The sequence below is a fragment of the Mugil cephalus genome, chromosome 1, assembly GCF_022458985.1.
Source record: "Mugil cephalus isolate CIBA_MC_2020 chromosome 1, CIBA_Mcephalus_1.1, whole genome shotgun sequence".
Lineage (NCBI taxonomy): Eukaryota > Metazoa > Chordata > Actinopteri > Mugiliformes > Mugilidae > Mugil > Mugil cephalus.
This window is the reverse complement of record NC_061770.1, coordinates 40,011,745-40,033,712: the sequence shown is the minus strand read 5'-3', so window position 1 is coordinate 40,033,712 and position 21,968 is coordinate 40,011,745. Positions and strand designations below refer to the sequence as shown.

Below are 21,968 nucleotides of genomic sequence, written 5' to 3'. Positions count from 1 at the left end.
CATAAACGATGAGCCATTGTGGTGCACCCTAGCTGTGTGTCAGAATGCACATGAATAGAAAGGAGATATTGTGGTGGTGAGAAACCGCACCAGAAAGCAACTGACAGGTATGTAAAACTCTGCAGGCAAAACATGCAAATGTGGCCCTCGAGCGAGTGCGCGCTACGCAGACGACACTGTTATGTTATGTGACACACGGGCCTGTAGCTCACGCTCGCGCTGCATGAATGGGAGCGTGTGTCGGCCGTCTCTTCTCGTCTACAGCGAACTGTGTTTTGATATGCTGTGCATCCAGTCAATTGAGGCTCAAAAGAGCCAGAAGTGAAACGCGGACCAGCTGTCGACGCTCGTTCGACTTATCTTTTTCTCATGCGTTACATCACTTTAGCAATCTGTGTGTTGGCATTTTGGTCAAAGTCTCCAGCAGAGTTTGCATGTGCAACATATGGGAACAATGTGCAAGGGCTGCAAAACTGTTGATTCTAAATAATGACGGCAGTTACATCTGCATGATTGCCACTGCTATTTGACTATTAAATGAAGGCTTCTATCTTCTGCGGCTGTTAACGATGGCTCATCAAGCTCAAGCTGACTGTCAGGGAGTATTTGCCCATGGTGTGGTAGGACTGAGACAAACTTTAGGTGCTTTCCAACAGTTCTGGAGACATAGTGGTGATGACGACCCAAGAGCTGCATGTCGTGCATGGTAGTTTCCTCTGTCCGTTCAGAGCTGGTGTTTGAACGGGTAACCGTTTATCAGCTCAAATCCTGACCCTCTTGCGCTGGGAAAGTGCCGACCATGAAATTGGAGCTAAAATGAGTTCTAGGAACTATGATCATCATCAGTTCCTGCAGTACTGTCCCCTAAGAATCAGATTAGATTAATCAGTAATAGTTGCAGTATATTAACGATTAAAAGAAAAAATAAACGCTCCACTTACTCTAAACCCTGCTCCTCTATTTCTAATGTTTCCTCTGAATTATTTTGCATTTAATTTACATCGAGTCATGGTTAAATGGATTCTACTTTCTAACACGTCAGAAGTCTTTGCTGTGAAATGGTGCCACCGTATTGACTTCAAGTCTGTTAATTCAGGGCTCTTCAACGTTTTTTAGAGATTAAGTAGGGACCCCCTACCTACTATATCTGCATTAAACAAGTGTTATTTATAAATATACATTATTATTGTCATTTTGCATTCAATATTAAGCTATTCAAATAATGCACTGGTTCAAATATTCATTTTTTTTTGTTTAATTTCAAATGTGCAACAATAGGGTGACAGGTAAAGTAAATGACAGACAGATTCAAGTTATAACTTTAAACATAGCTACATATAGTAGCTGTTTTGGCCTCAGTAGTTGGTTCACTGTTAGCTTCTCTCTGCTAATGTTGCATTTGGGATTTCACCTGGGGACTGAATAGTCTCTCTGCCAATTGGGGGGAACCTGACAGAGTCGGCGTGTAATATGTGGACTGTGATGGCTCAGAAAGTTAACGTCTTCTGCCTTTTTTTTTAAATATAGAATATATAGAAAAATGTCTAATCAACCAAAGATTTTGCGACCCCCCTGCAGTACCTCCACAGACTAGACGGACCCCCTGTTGTAGACCCATTAGCAAAAACGCTAATATTGGTTTGCATGTGCAGTGGAGCCAATGTAAGTCAGCAAAGTTGATCAGAAACGGGTCATGTTATTGGAGTGTGCACAACATGGATATTTTTTAGTTGATGGAGATGGTAGCTGGTTATGTGTTCAGCTCTGTTGGAAAATCTTGACTTTTCAGACTAACGTTTTGCTTTGTACAGCATTAAAAAAACACAGAACAAAAAAAACAACACAAGCTATATGACTTCCGCTTTGCCAGCGCATGCCTCACTGTGAGTTATTTGCGACCTCCGAAAACCAGCTGATTGAGCGCCTGTCATCGGGCCATAGCCTTGAGATGGTAATCACAGTCGGCAGTTGTGATTGTAAACTTTTCCTGTCGTACCACTGAGCAAACACGGGTCAAAAGTTCAGTAAAATAAATTCAGTCGGCTTCGCATTTGAAGTCAGACTCGAACATCTTGTGTGAAAAGACCATGGGTTGTGTCACTGGGTGTTTGCGTTTGAAGCACAACAGTGGCTCTTTGTGTCTTCACTGATGGTCGGTTGTTACGGCTGAAATGTGTTGCTGTATCAAAGCTGGCGCCAACTCCAAGCTAAGCATTCGTTCTTCAAAAAGACCACATTTACTGTTGCCTCTGAAAGCCTTGTGATGATTCCGAAATCGGCCCCGTTCACTCCGACGTATGTGATGGACCCAGTAGTTTGGGTAAAGGTGAACACTGAAGCTTTAATTGGACAATGACACTAAATGATGGACCATAAATAGGGCCTCACACTGATAAGTTTCTTCTTCTGATGTTTTCTACTTCCTGCCTCGGACCCTTTGGTATTCAACCTTTCTCTTTCTCTTTTTCTACTTCCATCCTTCACCCAAACATTTTCTGCTAACCTTTTCTCCGTTAGCCGACTTTGGAGCCTAAACTCAAGGTAAGTCCGTGTTCAAATGCAGCAGCAGTGCTGGTTTCACACGGTGTTAGGGAAATATGCTCATTTCCTTTTTTTGGTTAGCGGTAGCACGATTTGGAGTGGGAACAATATATCACGCTTTGCCGTTGGACAGCTTTTTAGGAGTCCTACTACGTTTGCTTGTACTTGCTTCAGTATCTGTTTGTTGTGCAGAATGTCGGTCGTGGATGACTGAGTCCTCAACCTTGAGCTTCTGCCTCATCGACGCCATGTTTGTGTTCAACATGAAACGCCGGCAATTAAAGTTCCATCTTTGTTAAAATCACACGTGAGCCGTTGGGTTTGTTCTGCCTCCCATTGCGAAATGCCTTCTGCATGTGGTCAGTGGGCTGCGTGTTTGTGTGCGTTCTTGTAAACTCCTCTCCTCTGATTGTATAGTTTATGTGGGATATTTTCCATCATGGGGATGATGTGGCCCGTGACGCCTGGTGTCCATGAATCATCTATCACTTTAATAACAATCTGGATCGTCGTCATTGTTTCCCAGGATGTCTGGACACTTTGTTTGTATGCTGTTGGAGTGTGACTGTAATTAGAGAGCCAGAAGCTGCGTGCGTGCCCGTGTTTGTGTGTGTATGTGTGTGTTTGTGTATGCGGTCATCGCATTTTGAATATGACCCCGTAATGATGATGCTAATGACACGGCTGGATTCAGGCCCATGTGCCGTCATCGTGCTGCACATGAATGAGATCCTCGCGCTGGCTGAAGTGTGTGGTTTTGCAGCGTAACGGCAGCTGTTGCGCAACATGTCTTACAAATGCGCGGTTTCCCTGTTTGTCTTTATGTCCGTCTACAATACCATAATAAAAATAAGGCATGAGGCGGCAGACGCTTTCATCGCTGCTATAAATGGCATGCTTGGCATTTCATGGTCTGCCTTTATGTATATATAGATATATATATATATGACACTAAGGTAACGTCATGTCAGGTCATGTGTTACACAAAAGTCCAATATAAATAAATCTAAATATATTTATATCTAGACTCTTAATTACATTGAGTTCTCTTCTAAACTGTTCAATTATGGTGCCTGCCTCGTTGAGTGACAGGTTATTTTTCACAGGGTTGTGTTGAACTTAGTACACAACAGTATTTATTTATTATTCAGAACAAAACCAGGTATACAACGGGGAAGGTGGGCATTTGTCACCTCCTTGTAGACTGCTCTGCTGTTCTCTAATTGTATGTGACTCAGGTGTAGCAGACCGGAAAAGCTGTAATTTTAGGTCGTATTGTACCCGCTGTTGTGTCACACACTAAGGCAGGTGTTGAGTGTAGTAGGCGCGTAGACCAAGATCAATGGTTGCATTGGACATGTTGCCATTTCTAATCAAGATTGTCGAGTTTTTTTTTTTGTTTACTTCCACAATAGCGTGGAGATGATTCAGTCCTCAAAAGTTATGGCCTCCTCAAAGCTCATCAGAAGACAGTGGGCTTTTAGGGTGGAGTCTTACACAGACGGGAGCTACTACTGTTGCTCGTTTTTGGGTAAATGTTGAGCAGTGTGAGGTAAAGGACTATGTTTTCCCCCCAGAATTAAAATAAAGGGGTTGTGAAGACCCGTTATTCAGTTTCAGAAAACGTTTAAGTAGCATAAGAAAGAAAACTTAATTGCTATTCATTTTTAATTTCTCCATTTTTCTTTCTCCTTCTCCTTATTTGCGATTGGCAGGATCTAAACACTATAAAAATGAAGCATCATCTTTGAACAGGAAGTAGTTTTTGGAAAAAATTATGTCCTCATGTGTGGACATGGAGATTATTCACTCAATATTATAATAAAGTAACAAAATATGTTAATTTTCTTGTCTGAACATGGCCTTGCAGAAGCAGAATAGAAAATAATCCCAATAAGTCCCAATATCCTCATTTAAGTTCTTACTAATTAGCAAAGTCAGAACTCGTTACCATTGATAGAATTTGCCTGTAATAATTAAACTAGAAGAAGTTAAAAAGGGTAAATAACGAAGTTTAAATTGTAAGTGTTTGCATTTTTGTTAGGTGATCTGCTGTAGAATGTATCCACTGAATCATCCGCTATCATGTTTATACACCAACTAGTATCTAGTTAAGAGGATGTTTAAATTTAAATGACGCAGAATACGGTGCCACAAACCCAAAACTTAATGTCCCTATATATGAGGACGCAGGGTCTCAGGAGGTTAAAGAAACAAAAAAATGAACAAAACACCATATATAGAAAAACTATAAATATATGAAACATTTCAAACTTAATAAGAGGATGTAAACATGTGTCCTAAGAGGCCTGATCGCAAGTGGCCTCCTGTACGAACCATTGTTGTACACATTTGCGATGGGGTTACCCAGACCACATCTGGAGGTGGTCTGGGCCACTTGTGACCACATTCCTTTGTTAGTGTGAACTCGCATTCGTCCCGGACACATGATGGACCGCCTACTCGACTGACATTCTCTTGCATAAACAGCAGTTTTGCCTCAGTCACTCAGACCAAAACACACAACTACTTGTATGTTTCTGTTGCTATAGATCAGGAGCCTTCAACGTTTTCCAGGCGAAGGACCCCCAAGCTGATAGACAGATAAAGTAGGGACCCCCTACCAAATATATGTGTCCTATATTAAACTAGTGCTATTTATAAATATACATTATTATTGTCATTTTGCATTCAGTATTAAGCTATCCCTTGTCCCTTTACTAAAATATGTTGGATTCATGTTAATGTGTATTGAAAGAAAGTTAAATTTGTGCGGGAAAATTAAAAAATAATATATATAAAAAATGTCTAATCAACCAAAGATTTTCTGACACCCCCCCTTGCAGTGCCTCTGTGGACCCTCTAGGGGTCACGGACCCCCTGTTGAAGACCTATGCTATAGATACCTAGCTTCCTAGGCGCGAGTGAGTCTTTACATCTTGTTCCAAAATTTGTATCATGTCCTCACAACAACAAACCGCACTCTTGGCGGTTCTGAAAACATTAGCAGCGATTTAATGAGAGACTACAACTATAAAAAAATAAAATAAAATAAAATATTCTCCTGTTCCCCAAATGCAGATTTAATGCCAGATGTGAACACATGTACTCCAAGCTCAGGACGCATGTTAATGCCCGATCTGATAATGAGAAACAAAAGGTCCCATTTAGATGGTCGCAATATGGAAACAGTGAGACGTTCCAACAAGGTTAGCCAAACCTAATTTAGAAATTAGAAATAATTTAGACATTTTTATCCCGAATGATCGTTCCTCACAGTTCTGACTGGTTCCCAGTTAGGTTTTGAGCCAATGTGCATTGCAGTGGTGTGTGCAACTGGGGGATTACAGTGACAATTGCCTCTATATAACTCTAAATTAATTTGCACCAAAGTGCATTTGCACCAAAATATCAGCAGTGACAAACTGGACGCCCAGTAGTATCATGAGTGCCTAGTGGTTATGGAGTCTGAACTGTGGATGAGTGTGATGGATGTTACTGTAAGTGTTGGTCTCTCTAACTTCTCCGTTTCTGTTGTTGGTTAGGACCCCAATGGCGGCCCCCCCACGCTGGTAACGCTGAAAGTTGACCCAGATGGATTCTTCCTCTACTGGACTGGCGGCTCCAATCTGGTAAGAAACACACAATAACACACACACACACACACACTGGTTTGTCTCAAAGACGTCCCAAATGGACTTGCCGCCCATCAAACAAAGTACTCCCAAAAACACACATGATCAAATACAAATGGCTAAAGCAAATGAAGATGGGTTTTTAATGTACCGGCATACATTAAGTGCTAACAGAAACTGTTATTTGTTTGCCTCTACTAGAAAGCCACGCTCCCTCTTTTTCCCAGGGTATTTCAGCCGTCTTCCTAAAGTGCTGTTTCTTCCTCCTCTCTCTTTGCGGTTTCATCCAGTCCATTAGTCCGGCCAAAATGTTTTTCATCAATTTGCCCCGCTCTTGTTTTTCCCCTCCCCTCCCCGTCCTCTGTTGTGGTCCTCGTCCGCCCCGTCCGTCTCTCTCGCTCCGTCCGTCTATCTGCGTCTGTCTTCGCTCGGCTGTGCTTAAGCCATTAGTTTGGTAATATTGGATTTTGCATTGTAGCCATTTAGCCGACGTAATTAGCCAGATGCAATAAGCAGCGCTTCAACAGGATGTGGGGCTTTTGAGATTGTGATTGCGGCCGTGTAGCGCAGTCGTATTAAAGATGCTTGATATTAATATTTGTTTTAATATCTGTTTAGCCATTCTATTATTGTAATTTTCGTCCTCCGTCTTCACATTCTTCATCTCCTCCTTCGCATTTACCTGTAGCTCTTCATTCATCCGTCCATATGAATATACTGTATAACTCGTCATGAAATATCAGTGTGATGCTGACCTGGTTCAAACATTTTCTGAGGCCTCTTGGAGGGAATCACATTTCAGGGCAGCTAAATTAACAACCCCCCCCCCCCCCTTTTCACAACAACAACACACACATCTCCCCCTTCCTACTCATTCCATGTTTTCCCCCTCACGCCTCCTACATGCACCTTCTCTCTATATATTTCTGGATGCCTGTTCATCCTAAAGGCATGCGTGGAATGACCTGTTAATAGCTGTTATTATCACTGCTTTGTCTCTGCATGTGTGTTCATATCTGGGCCGGAGCACACGTCACCCCCCCGTCTGCACGTGCGTCAACATGTGTCCAATCGTTCACGCAGCCGTCAGAAGGTTTAAGTGCTCACTTTATCCTGACGTCCCGCTTCCGCATGTGCCTCGTACGCGCACGTGTGTGCCTGCCTGCACGCACGTACGCACGCATGCATGTGTGCTATTGAGATAATAGGCCATTTGTCGCCTGAGGTGCGAGTGTGACACTGTTTAGCGGAGTCACTCATCGAATGTCTTTGACAAGACGGGGGAATCTGCTCTCCTCCTCGGCCGCGGATAGTTTTACGGAGAAGGGCTTGAAACTGAGAGGCGGCGCGTCGTTCGGTGACAATAGAGAGATGTTTGTGAAGAAAAACAAAACGATCGGAGTCAATGCGGCCGAGCTCGAGATGCTATTTAAATGTCACACCTACCTTTTTCTTCCGTGTCTCCACCCGATTTACCACAATGCAGCATGAATACAAGTAGGGATGGGTAACGAACACCACATTAATTCAATAATATAAATACTACTAATAATAAATAATAAATAAATAACCAATATAAAATGACAAATTCATGATTATCTTTATTTTTTAAATGCTATACTAGATGTTTAATAAAATTCAAGGTAGTTACCTACCTTGCACAATATCGTTTTTGAGCACTTTTTGAAAGTTGCCGAGTTTGCGTCTTTTGAGGTGAAGTTTGGTTTTACCCTGGATTTCCACCAGACGTGTATGACGTGACGTCAATAGAGCTAAGGGGCCGGTAATTAAAAATTCAGTTTCACCGAAATCTGCATTGCTTTTCAGTCTGGCTACGACCGTTGTGCGTCAGCACCGGTACCTTTGTGGTACAGAGTATCGGTACTCATCCCTAACCATGGAAAGTCCCTAAAAATACTTTGAGACATTTACTGAAACTTAATCACTCGCTGTTTTCCCTAGAGTTGGATAACTGAGAAAAAAACGATTTCAAATCAGTCCAGGCATTGTCCTAATCAGGCAGCACAGCTGTTAGCTTTAACTTAGCATAGGCGTTGCAATGTAGTGTTGCCAATTAGCCAGTCATTCGCAAAAGTGATAAACTCAAGAATCTTGGTAATTACTTCTTGTGAGCTGTAAATTCACATCGAGTCACGCAGCACCTGAAAACCTCCAGCTTCAGTCAACACACCGGTGTGACTGGTTTTCAGGTGCCGCGCGACGTCTTTGTGCCTGGAAGAGGTTCTTTGGCGGCAAATAGTCCCAAGTCTGTATCTGCCCTTGGCAATCCCTTTGTGTTAATTGCACTGACATTTGTACTTGTTGTGAACATACAGGTCGCAAGCAGTAATTAGGAAAATTCTTGAGTTTTTTTTGACTGACTAACTGGCAACACCACATTACAGCAGCGCCTATGCTAAGCTAAAGCTGTCGGATTGGGACAATGCCTGGACTCTGGGGAATACGATGAGTGACTAAATTTCACATAACCTGGTTCCTTGGTAATCCTCTTGTAGATTTCAAAGTGGAACAAGCAGAAGATAAAAATACTTACTAGTTTATGGACATAGCTGGCTCTTCTTCTATGTTCGTCGAAGAAAATAGAGAAGAAAACAACATCGCTGGTCGGTCTAGGTTCACCCAACGCCGAAGCCCATCGATCCAAAATCACAATCGCTGCAACTCTGCGGTTGCTAAGTATGTCAGTCAACCATGTCAGTCGCTTTCACTGAGTGTTGCCTTAAGTTAAGATTAAGTTAAGATTCAACTCGGCAGCCGAGGCCAGAATCATTGATCTATCATCTATCATCGCAACAACACGTGGAAGTCACGCCATCCCCTCTGGACCTACAAAAAAAGATCCCTAGAGATAATTTATCATGTAAAATGAACGTTCTTCCCTTTGAGCTGCCATTCATTGGTTTATATATGCGCACATTGATAGTGGGGAAAAAAAAAAAACTGCTCAATTTCGCAAAAGAATATTTTATACCAACAGATGGTTTCTGCCTTTCAATGCACTTTATGGGAGATGGAAACATATTTTCTCAGTAAGCTCAGATGGAGCAAACAGCTGTGTTATCTTCCAGCCTCACACTTAATGCCAGCCCCCCTTCACATTATTTCACATGAAACATGACCAGCACTCGCTGACAAAAATCCCGAAGCTCTTTTGTGCACATTTTGAATAATTACAGGGGCTGTTTTTGTTGTTTTTTTTGTTGTTGTTGTTCCCCTTCAAGGATTTGCCTCATTTACTCTAGTTATTACAGCCACACACACACACACACAAAAACACATCCGATGCTTCAACTTTGCTTAAAAGTTGTCTGTGAACATGCAGTATTAGTGATCAGTATTATATTAATGTAATTTGAACAGGAGGACGGGAGGAGACGTAAAACATTGCGAGCGTATGTGACATATATCGAGTGATCAGGATTTATTTTGACACCTCGTTTCTAAGGCCGTTTCTAAGATTTTTATCTTCAAACTGCAAAAACTTTCAAGCCGGCATCCGGCAAACATCCCCCCCCCCCGCGCCCCCCCCCCTTGGAAACGCCGGCAAGAAGCGGCTCTGGTCACATTTCATTTGCCTTACCCACCGCAATGTTTGCATTTTCTTTCGTTACTGCTTTTTATCTGTGTTGATGTTGGCGTGACTCAGCTGGATCGTGGCCACTATTCTTATTCCAGTAGCGGGAATGCAGCTCGCTGACGGTAACGGCCACAAAAAGTAAAAAATGGCTCAAAACATCCAGTCCTCCGAGGCTAATTACAGGGACATGTAGGTCTTTAGGCTGGCAGTGACTAATAACGGCAGTTATTTTTTGTTTTAAAAGCTGCTTCGTTTTCCTGAGTTGTTGTTTTTAGTAATTTTCTGTGGTGAATTTTCCACGGATCCCCTTGTCAGCGAGCGTGTGGCCACCGCTGTGCCGTCCCGAACTTTTCTTTGGATTAAGTTTCTGCCGTGATGCAGGCTTAGAAAGTCTGCGCAAAACCTCCTTTTAGTTTTTACGATGCTCCTCTAAGTTGAAAATAGGCACCTTTTTTCAAAAGTAACTCTGCAGTCATTTCTGTCCGGCCCCAGAATGAAGCTTCAATTCAGCGTTGTGGCTCCCCAGGAGATTTCCAAGGCGAGCTGAAAAGAAAGAGGACACGGCAACACAGATATCCAGCCATTATTAATGAGAACAGTTCATATGCTTTTTTACGCAGATGACAAGGGTATTCTGAGTTGGAACTCATTTCTCTGAATAGAGGCACCCAAAATATTGCGTCTCCAGTGCGGTTGTGTGCTGCTCCTCTTATAACTTTGGTGATAGTGGAGGTTGAAGCTGCTCGGGGGATTCTTTCCAGTTGGACGTGATCGAGGTTGTGTTGTGTCTGGTTTGTGTAATTCCTGGAGCACCGGGTCGTACAGGATCGCACTATACAAAGTCATTTTTAGAATCTTGGCAAAGACGCGCAAGGACGTCCAATGGTCCTGCAGCCCCGAAATGTCAAAGACGCTTTTCTAACACTGCTCAAGTTGAGAAAAACGAGGCTGTCTTATACCTTAAAGGTGACACTGCGTTTTATTTAGAACAGCCATACGTAGATAAAGCTTCTTTTTGACTTTAGGCAGACTCTGCTCCCCTCCAACACCCGCACGGCTCTGCAACAATGTCAGAAATTGTACTGCCACAAAATAAGATTCTTGTTCACTTGTGTATTGCTGCTGCAAACTTAGGAAGCGACAATGAAAACTTTTCTTTGAGCTGCCACAAATGACTATTGACCTTTTTGATCAACTTGCTTTCAAAAGCGTCTTTTAATTTATGAGTAATGAAGCCACTTCACCCTTTAACTTTCCTGCAATGATGCCGTTCGTCACAGAAGTTGTGATGTATTTAATGTAGTAAAGGTGTCGTCTGCCACTGAGGGTGTGACGTCTAGGTCTATATTCACGGGTGGGGCGGACAATAGCTTACAACGTACCGGAAAGCATTGCTGACATGTTAGCTATTAGCATTATTCAATAGGATTAGCTAGAGAGTCTGAAAAACCAAAGATACCAAAGATAAAAGGACACGCTGAGTAAAAATCAGGCTGATATCAGCCATCCGATACCGATACTTACACCTTGCTTCAAATACTAAAAAAGAAATAAGTAAAGTGATTGTTTAACTATTAATAACTACTATAAAATGAAAACTTGTACCTTAATTCTTACTCTGTTTTCTCCTCTTCTGTCCTCATCATTATAAATGCCTCATATTCTGTGTTGTGGTTTAACCTCAGGCGTTTCACAAGGTTTGTTGTGTTTGTGTTGTGTTGCCACAACACAATAGTTTAGTTAATCTCCACTGTGTTCCTGCATTACCTTGAATGACTGAAGCATCGAAAGTATCGATATTTAGATTTTAGAATCGATTTGGTATCGATTTGGTATCGGAAGTATCGATCCATAGATCACTGTCCGATGCACTGAGCACCAACCAAGAAACTCACGCTGACAGTCCAGACGCTGACGCTCTGTTCAGGTGTTGAGGTAGAAGCCGGCGGGTCTTCTCTGTTCAGGTGCCCTCATGTCAGCGGTTGTGTTGTGCCGCTGCGGTTCTTGTTGCATCTTGTCGAGTCTCTGCTTAAAGAATTCAACAGTTTTTGAAGATCCTGTTTGTGCCGCGTTTGTGCTGTCAGCGATTTATTTATTTTTTTTGGAACGCCCGGCAGCTTTTGGAGATGAACGGGACACATTGCGACACGTTGCTGAACCAATACTTTGTTCAGTTTTTTTTTGTTTTGTTTAAATTTTGTTGGTACTTCTGAACTGAAGCAGAAACCTTTTGGGAATTTACCACTTACTGAGCTGCATTTACTGTTCTCCAGACACTCATGAAAATATCTCTGCATGTCACGGTCACAGAGGAGCCCAAATGTCAACTCATCAGCTGATTGGTCAATCCACCACTTGTTGAAATGCAGTGTGACAATCAATAAGAAAACACGTGCGAACGCCTTCCTAAAAATCTCTTAAACGTTGGCCCACGGAGGCATGTTCCAGCCTTTCCTCCTTCTCCGTCCATCCATCATCCATCTATTGGGCTCTTTTCATCCTTTTTTTTTTTCTCGACATTATTTGGATCGCTCGCTTCCGTCTTCTCACCATTACTCTTAAGTCGTAACCTTTCCTCTCGCGGCCTGGCTTGTCTCAACCTCTTTTTCCACCCTCATGTATATTCATCATAATATATGAGCTTTCAAATTTCCCCCCAGGTATTCCTCCTCATCCCGTCCCGTCTCCATCTGCTTCATGTCACCCCTCATCCCGAGCCCGGCTCTGTTTATCATTCGCTTTTAAACGCCTCTACGCTTTTCCCCGTTTTTTTTTTTTTTTTTTCCAGCGTTTTTCATTCGTCTCCGTCTCGGCGCTGACACCTCCTTTTGAGCCTCCTTCCTGCTGATATTTACTTCCTCCGTGCTTCTGCAGTCATCTTTCACGTCCTCCCGTCCTTTCGTCCCCCCCCCCGTCCTGTCCTGTCAGTTTGTCTCCCACTCTTCATCTTTGTGTAATGTTTGGAGGCTCAGCTTACAGGACCTCTCGACGGGTGCGCGTGCACGTGAACGCGCTCGAAGCCCAGGGTTTTCCCACAACGCTCCAGCCTGTGGCGATAACGGCTGACTGCCGCTGACAGACGCATGCATGTTTTCGTGCAGTGGCTGTGGGGGGAGACACGCCCCACAATTGCGTTGTTTTTCTTTCTTTTCGTCTTGACGCTTTAAATCTGTCCAATCTTTGAGATCACTTTTACTTGAAAGAGCTCGCCTGATCTCACCGAGGAACGACTGCACCCCTGGGATTCGCGTTAGTTATTTTTCCTGGGTGTTCCTCAGGCATAAATCGAGCAGAGTGCAAAAGGGGGAGAGTTAAAAAATATATATATATATATATATATGTATATTTGAAAGCTGCGACAGCGGGAGTCGGTAACATAACATGCAGGCCACACTGAGTGTTAGTGTAACGCGGTTGATACTGCGTGATGAAGCACCTTGGCAGACACTGTTAATTTATGCCGTCCGAGGAGAGGCATGTTCCAAGCGGCAGCTTTAATTAAACAGTTCATATTTCACGAGGCAGCCCGCGTCCAGGAGGAGCCCGCTGCAGTTTTTTCCATGACAGAAGCGAGGCGTTTGCAGCAGGATTCCCCCCCTGCGTAAGAAATTAGTTCGCATTCAAATGTAAAACTAAATATTTGGGCCTTTCTGTTAACTGCTGCCTCCGGTTCGGTAAGCAGTGCGTTCTCCGGCGAGTCAAGCTGAGGGTAAATACTGAACGCAAAGCGCATGCCAGTGGCTGCATGCGGGCTTACACAAGGTCCACATGCGCATTCCAGATCCGCACATCTGTTGCAACATATGCTTGTAGCTTCCTGCTAATCCCGCTGCGCGTCCTTTACGCTGTCCTGTGGCCGAGGCTTGAAAAGGTCGTTAACTGTGTTCGGGTTCTACGATGAGGTGACCGTCCTCTGGAGGAGTCAGTGATAAATATTCGTCTCTGGAGGCAGGTGGTGACAGAATAGAGGTAAATCCTATTTCCTTTCTGTTTCTACCCGAATATGATGCTCAGCATCCGGGAATGATGATGCTAACTGCACCTCAACAGGGGGCGCGAGGGTTCTCCATAATTGGCTTAGATTCTATTCAGTCTCCAGGTAATATCGCAGACCGACGCTTTATGTTTTTATCAGGTAGGTTTATGGCAGTTGCACGCTGCCACTTTACTGTTGCACAAATATGTGCAAATGAATATTTGCATTATTTGAATAGCTTAATATTGAATGCAAAATGTTGCTAATAATGTTTATTTATAAGTAGCACTAGGTTCAGTTTAATATAGGACACATATAGCAGGTAGGGGGTCCCTACTTAATCACTTCCACTTTATTTTGTAGCGGCTAATATAGTGCTAATGTTTGCCCATCCTTTCACCGGATCAGGGTTTTCTCATTGCTTCTTGCCATTTAAACTTTGTCCAAACATTTGCTGGCCTACACAGGACAGATAACAGGAAGCGAGCATTTGCCGGGATCTGATGATTCACGCGGCCCCCAAAGACCGGCGTCGGGCAGAGCCCGGCCTCCGGGACACCACTCGCCTCGACGCCTCGACGTCTTGTCGTCTCAGACCATTTCTGCCGTTACTCTCCGCACTTTCCCATTTGTCTCGTTAAAATGCTGTTTTCCAACAACGGAGCCGGGGGGGTTTTTGATACGGCGCCGTGGAGCTGATCCTGCCACAGCGGGATGAGCCAGGATTCGCCCGGCACAGCTGCTAATCCTCTGTTTTACTCTGGCTTCACACTCTCACTGTTGGCCGTTTCTCCACTGCTAATCCACCTCCAATCTGTCTTTCCCTCCCCTGGTTCTCGTCCCTGTATCTCTCTCTCTCCCCCTGTCTCGGGGGCAGATGGTAGCCATCAGAGAAATGAGGCAAAAAGTTGTCTAATATAAACTGAAGAATGACATTTCCTCCCGCTCTAGTGTCCCATTTTTTTTTCTCCCTTTTACTTTTTTCACCCTCACCGTTTTTTTTTTTTCTCCTCTTCTGTCCCCATCGTCTTCATTTCCATCGATGCATCAGTTTTTTCTCACGTGGCCCCTCCGCTGCACAGTTATTGCTCCCTGATTTCTTCCAATAACACGTCTAATCTCTCCCATTCTCTCCTCTGGGCGTGGGAAAGCGGGCAGGAAGTTGCTCAGACGGGGACACGGGGGTTCTGGGGAATTTCGTTGCCCCCTCTTTTCCTCCTCCTCCTCCTCCTACTCTAAAATCCTCCTTAAACTCCCCAAATCCCCCCCCTTTCCTTCGATCCTCACATGGATTCTTCCGTTCCTCCCCCCACCCCCCCATCTCCCTTAGGGCACACGGGTCACACCAGTAGCACCTGTGTTTAGATATCCGGCCCCGAGGGGATGCAACCGAGTCGCCACAGAGCTCCAGGTTTAGCCTCTAATGGCGTGGAATAGATTTCACGTACCTTAACCTGAATGAGCACACACACACACACACACACACACACAAAACCGCAGAGGGAAACCCACTCTGGTGTGTCAGGTGTGAGGCGTGACGTGATCCTAACAAACACAAACACTCCGGAGGATGAGAGGGGGTTTAAAAAGTGTAATGTGCCGAGTTAAGGTTTTAAATAAATCATTTAATTCTCAACTTTAATTCTTGTGCTGATCTGGTGGAATCAGCCAAAACATTAAAACCAGAAGAGGTGAATAACATTAATCGTTTTGTTTGTTTTGTTTTGTCTTCGCTTCACAATACTCACTTATGCCGGTCTGAGATCCAAAATCTGAAATCCGACCTGAGTTTGTAGCGCAGTAGCAGTAGCAGCCTCTCACAGCGGTTACGTTGCCCTCAGCAAATGCATGTGTGCGTTTGTGTGTGAATCAGGCTGCTGAATTATTAGCAGAATGAGTGTTGGCAGGTCTAAGTGGAGATCTAATAGAGATTATCTCCCCGCTCAAGTCAAACATCCACTAAGAATTAACTCGGAACAAGGTTTTTTTTTTTTTTTACGTAACACGCTCTCGGTCAGAGGAAGTTGAAAGTTGAGTGTGTCAGTTGATAACGTGACAGCTTCCTCCCTCCTTCTCATCTCATTTGTTTTGTTTTTTTTACCCAGCCACATGTTTTTGTTTTTTTTTTTCTTTATTTTCTGTTGACATTATCTCTCGGCGCACATGGCAGGGCAGGCTTCGTTTTGACGCCCACGCGGACGGGCGGCCATGACGCGCGGACACACCTACGCAAACAAGAAATTTAGTTTTAGCAAAAGAGAAAACATTTCTTCATTTTGCGCAATTTAATAATGAATAAACAGAAAGCAAAGATAGCGATGCCATCCGCGGTGCAGGGAGAGGTTTGACTGTATTGCAGAGGACACGAGATGAACAAAAACAATAACACAACACCGAGTAGAGCAACGTGAGCGTCTTGACACGAGGGCCGACTCTTGAGGAAACTTAATAAAGTGCGTCGCTGTGAATGAGCCAAATTAAAAGTGAATTAAAGTGAGCTGCTGAATGATTTTCTTTAAGTGTCTGCATGAAGAGCTGAGACGTTGCATGATATCGAATCCGCTGTCTAACAGATGCTTCCTGCACAATGTGTGTTTTTGTGAGTCTGTGTGCGTGCACGCTACGTAGCTTCACTCCGTCGTTTACGACTTTAAATGTAATTTTAAGCCTTTATTCAGTTCATTTACAGGTCTGACCTTTTTTTTAAAATAATTTTTAGCAAGTAAAAATGCTGAATTGGCAAAATGTAACAGCTAAGATCTGGAAACTCTATTGTGGAGGCAAAAAAAGGGAAGTGTGAGGTGTTATAGGATTGTAAACAAGCCCGTCTTTCGCTCTGCAGTTGTTCATGCAAAGCTGAAGAATTACGGAAGATTTATTTTTGGCTGGTTTACTTACATTGCATAAACACACTACTTTATTTTCATGGTAATTTAGCTAAACTAGCCGTTAGCTTGTTTACAGTCTGTTAGAGCATCTTCCTCTGTCTGGCATAGCAATGCTAGCATGTTGCTAACATTACTGAGTACAGTCCTAACTGAAGTAAACTTTAATTAGGACTAAAGTTGTACTAAACAGGAAATGTTGTAGAATTTATTTTGTCTTCTTTGGCGACACCCGTGGCAATAAGCAGCAATTGTAGTTGTGTTTTTGGATCACACACTCCCATGAGGTCCAAACTGCTTCACCCGTTTACCATCATCTGTCAAGCGAACATAAGCTCTGCCAGTGGGAATTATAAACGCGCTGTGAAGCGCCGTGTGTCACTGTCTGCGCACGGCCTGTGATTTTGCCCGTTGCCTGTGGTTTGTTTGAGATCATTTAATTGACTAAATTTCAACATTTAGGAGAATCGGCTTGTTTGCCTCCTTTTCTGAGCGAGGCGTCTGATACCGCAGTGTATCGGTGTATCAGATACCATATCAGTGTGTATGAAATTAGCTTAGCTTAGCATAGAGAGATTTTTGCCTAGCGTCCTAGCACCAGTCAGTAAAAGTCTGTACATACAGAGCCTGAAGTGGATGGAAGCTAGCTACTGTGTGGTGGTGTTTTTGTGTGTGTGTGTGTGTGTGTGTGTGTGTGTGTGTGTGTGTGTGTTTTGGCATACCATTGTGTGTTTGAATTGCAGCCCAGTAGAACTTTTTTTTTTATGAGTTCATTTTCACGTGATGTTTGTTTAATGGCCGATGTGTAAAGGTTCTACCTATTGCAATATAGCTTCATAGCTTTTAGCATGTTTGGCTGTATCTCCTCATCCATCTCTGGACGAGGAAGTGAAGAGACTCAAACAAACACAAAAACAACTGTCACAAAACTATTATGTCCTCCTCACTCGTCTCTCCGCCCCATGTTGTGATTGTGTGTGTGCGCGCGCGCGCATGCATGCGCGTGTTGGGGGGTTGTGGGCGGCTGCACATGCGGGTTAGTGTCGTAAGATCTGCTCCCACTGACCCATGTGTGTTTGTGTTTCATGAAAGATTTATGGTCACTGCGACTATTTTTGTTTTATGTGAGTTTTTTTTTTTTATTTCACGCGCACACGTGTGCGTTGAAGCCTGTATTTATTTGCGCTTTGGGACAGTTGGTATGACCGTGTTTATGTTTACACGTGTGTTGACTTTATTGATGTTCCTCTTGTTTGTGCTTTCCTTCTCCGTAAAGGATGATGTTTTTCCGTCCTCATGCATTCAGACGGACTTCATTTCTCTTTCATGTCCTACCGTCCTCCTCCCTCTGACTTTCTTCAATCCGTTCGCCGTCTCTCCACCTTCTCCGTAGATGCCGCGCGCGTTTTAAACCGCTCCGGATACGGCTGAGTGGTTAAAATGTGAACGTACTCTCTCTAATGTTCGCCCTCTCTTTGTTTTCGCCATCTCCGGACCACAGAAATATGAAGCAGCTCAGAAAGATAACGCAGTGCGAGGGATACAGATAAAGGAGGAGGGCACAGACAGAGAGGCTGCGATCCACTTGATATACACAAAGGAAGCATAATGAGCGACAGAGTTATAGCGCTGGCCCGTGCTTCACAGGGGTATTAAGTGTCCCCCTCCTTCTCTTTCTCTAAACACCTTGCCAGCTCTCCCATCGCGGCCATAAAACAGCCCCTTCGCTCTGCTTTTCTTTGCTGTCTCCGTGTCCCCTTTTTAAAGTCCTCTTTCCCTCCGGCGGTCACTTACAAGCGGGCCCGAGGGTGGAGGCTCGCCGCGCTGTCCTGGCACCGTCCCCCCCGTTTCGTTACTGTGCACATGCACGAGTGGCCCGGGAGGATCGGTTTCCCATATGCCGTCACCGCGCGCCATTTGATAGGCGCCGTGATTGGTCATTTGAGACGCATTTAGCAGCGGTGATCTTTCAAAAAGCCCGCACACACACACACACACACAGGAAAGGAGTGGCGCTCTCTTGATTGTTTCGCTGCCCTTTCATATTTTTCTAATCTCCTGAAAATGAATTGAGGATGGTGCCAAGGGGGGAGGCGGGGGAGGTGGGGGTGGAGGAAGGAAAGCAGTAAGTGAACAAGGCCCTAATCACGGCACGTTATTATTATTAACGTTTATTGTACTTGTTTTAGGGCCTAAATATAGGGCGGCCTTTTAAGTACCGCTGGGTCGAGATCACCAAGTGGATCGGTGAAGGTTTGGGCCGTAGCTAGCTTGTCTTTGTGCAACGTTAATACGTTTTCTTGTGTAGAACTGATGTGTTTATTTGGAAGTTGTGTGTAGGGCTGTTTCTCTTCTTGAAGGAAGGAAACGTCAACATGTCATTTTAGGTTTTTGTGCTCATTAAACAAACAGGACGCTGTTATTTAGTTAGCTCTAGGTTAGCGGATGGCATATTTTCTTACTGTTAAACAGAGCTAGGCTGTTAGCCCTTCTTCTTGTGTTTGTTAGCACTGAGCTAATCAGCTGATGGGACCAGCTTCACCTAGCAGGTAAATTTGATAATCTCAATTTAAGGCCTTAAAACGTGTTAAATACAAGCATATTGTGCATTGTAGGTCTGAAATTAGATACTAGTTAAGTCTTAAATCCTTAGGTCCATTTGCTGTGTCACTCATACACAAGTTCTGTGTAGTTCTTTATGAGATATAACCATTAACGACACGTAGAAATAAAACTACAAATGAGACAAGGAAGTGGATACATAACGAGGTTTGGACTGGACGAGCTAATAAAAGAAACCTCATCTCATGTTTAATGAATCAAACATTCAAGAAGAAACAACTGGATCTTGAAGGGGAGTGGTGGAGGCGTACAGGTGAACGACAAGATGATTTTCCTGATTCCTAATTTAACCCATAATGGTCTTTTTTTCGTTCAAACGTAGAAAACGTGTACACATGTTAGACTAGTACACGTCCTTTAAGACGAACTGAAGCCAGCGAGGAGACAGCTATTATTCTCCTCCTTCTTTTTCTTCTTCTCCTTCTCCTTCTTTGTCCTCATTGCCAAGTTTCCTCTGCGTTGCTGCTATATGATCGATCATCGGCATTAAGGCAGCTCAGGAATGTCTCCAGAATCTTGATGTGGGTGATCAAACGTGGAGTCGTCCTCCTCGCCTGGCGTCTTCTGCCAGTTCACCTGTAGCGCTCCAGAAGACGTGGAAAGAGAGCTGGAGTCTTGGTGAAACTCAACGACCCGTCTGTTGGACTAGCCCTCATTCCTTCAGAGGATCTGCTCTCCTTCAGATTGTTCCCCTTCGGCGTTTCCACTAATGCCAGAGAGGAGACAACTCTTAGCCTAGCTCTCCTGAATGCTAGGACGCTAATAAACAAGACTTTTACCTTGAATGACTTTTCCACCTCACGTGAAAAGGATTTTATGTTTTAGAGACGTGGATCCAAGCCTTTAACGTCTGTTTTTAAATTTCAGTGTCGCCCGTCTCCGTCGCTCTCCTTCTCGAGTTTTGAACTGCAGACATTTATACTTAATGTGATTCATCGTCCGCCTCAATTCAATAAGGATTTTATTAAAGATTTCACAGACTTTGTAGCAGGACTGGCAGTGATGGGGACTTTAATAATCACATTTACTGTGAATCCTGCCCCTTGACCTCTTCTTCTCCTCCTCCTTCTTCTTTTTCTCCTTCTTTCTCTCCTTCACATCCTTTGACACAAGCAAACAGCCATTAAAGCAGAAGGCGAAGAAGACTTCTCAACACTACAGGGACACGGTGTCGGCTTAAGGCCTGTAATTAAATAACTACTAAAGATCAGGCGTGGCTAAAGCTTCATACCGGTCCGATCGTTTGAAAAACAAAGACATGAATCGGCCCCGATCAACCCATCCCTGCACTGAATCTTCTTTATTGAAGAGTTGCACAACAACAAAAGTCATATTTTGAGTTTTTAGATTCTGATATCACATGTTACATGACCTCCCGTGCTTTGACGTACCACTCTTTGGAAGGTCTATCTGCTCGTGTCATCCGCAGCTCAGCGCAACAAGTTCTCGTCAAGTTCTCCGGAGCTCGCGGGGGAGTGAATCCTGGGAAACGTAGGGAAAAATCGCGCAACCGGGACAGAACGGCACAAAGTGAGCCGGCTAGGGAGGGATGGGAAGGCGATAACCTTGTCTTGTCTGGCTAAAACTGCAAATTAAAGTGAATCACGGCGCTTTATCACAACACGACTCCTGCAAAAAAAACTCTCGCCCGGACTCATTTGGCGGCGGTAATGAGCCCGCAGCCCGAGTCTGAAGTGACGGAATAGAGCGAGCTGTGTTCGGGCTCAGCGCAGGGAGATGAATGGAGCGCTGCAGCTGCCATTACTAGCTAAATATTACACACCGAACCACACACACACACACAGACACACACACACGCTAACTGAGCAGAAGGCCGGGATATGTCAGGAATGTGCTCTTGGAGTTGACCGACCTTCACACGGACATACGCACCACGTCATGCGCTCGGACACACAGCTATGTGGCGACTCACGCGCGCGCGCTTTTCTCACGCTGCCACATGCTGCTGAACTCATCTCGAGTGGAGATTTCTGAAGAATCGCTTCTGTGTCTCACACACACACGCGGCGTAATGCGCTCTGACTTGTAAATAGTTTACAGTGCTCGCATGTGTGCACCTACACACACACACACACACACACACACACACCCCGTCTTGCTCAATAAGCCAGGATGTTTCACAAGTTGGGACCTGCACATCGAGGATATGTCTGTGAGCGTATCGCTACTATCTCGAGTGTGTGCTTGTCTCTTAACATCCCGTCCCAGTAAAAAAAAAAAAAAAAAAATGGCACCCACTCACGCTGCAGACGACGTTGTAGTCTCATTACTGTGGTCTCCAAGGAGTCGCCATGGCAATGGCAGAATGAAACCATGGCCTGTGGGAGTGGAGGTGTGCGCATGAGTGTGCGAGTGTGTCCTACAGACCCAGAAGTGGTTTATTCCCCCAGGAAGTGAGTTATTCTCCACAGGCCAATCAGAGGACAAAGTTTGAGACAGAGTTTAATTCGATTGGTGCAACATTTCTGACCTTTTTTACCCGGGGCCGATCCCACGGGTGCAGTCGGATTTCAGGGCAGTGACATCGCACTTACAGTAAAATAATTTCGGAGGAATGGGGAAGGCGCTAGTTCCAGTACTGGAGATAATGATCGTGGCTTCACCTTTGTTGTGGATGCCTCGAAAAACAAAGTTTAAAAAAACTGTTTCAGGCTCAGAGAAGTAGTAACAGGAATTAATGTGTTAAGGGG

The 21,968-nt window shown here is 44.2% G+C and overlaps 1 protein-coding gene across 1 annotated transcript in view; it reads left to right on the top strand.

Moving 5' to 3' along the window:
- plcb3 (phospholipase C, beta 3 (phosphatidylinositol-specific)) overlaps positions 1-21,968 on the top strand; it is a 54,776-nt gene that overhangs the window by 9,985 nt on the left and 22,823 nt on the right. The window contains exon 2 of the mRNA XM_047585024.1: positions 6,087-6,173. Coding sequence (XP_047440980.1) covers positions 6,087-6,173 — 87 coding nt within the window. The remainder of the gene's footprint in view (positions 1-6,086; positions 6,174-21,968) is intronic.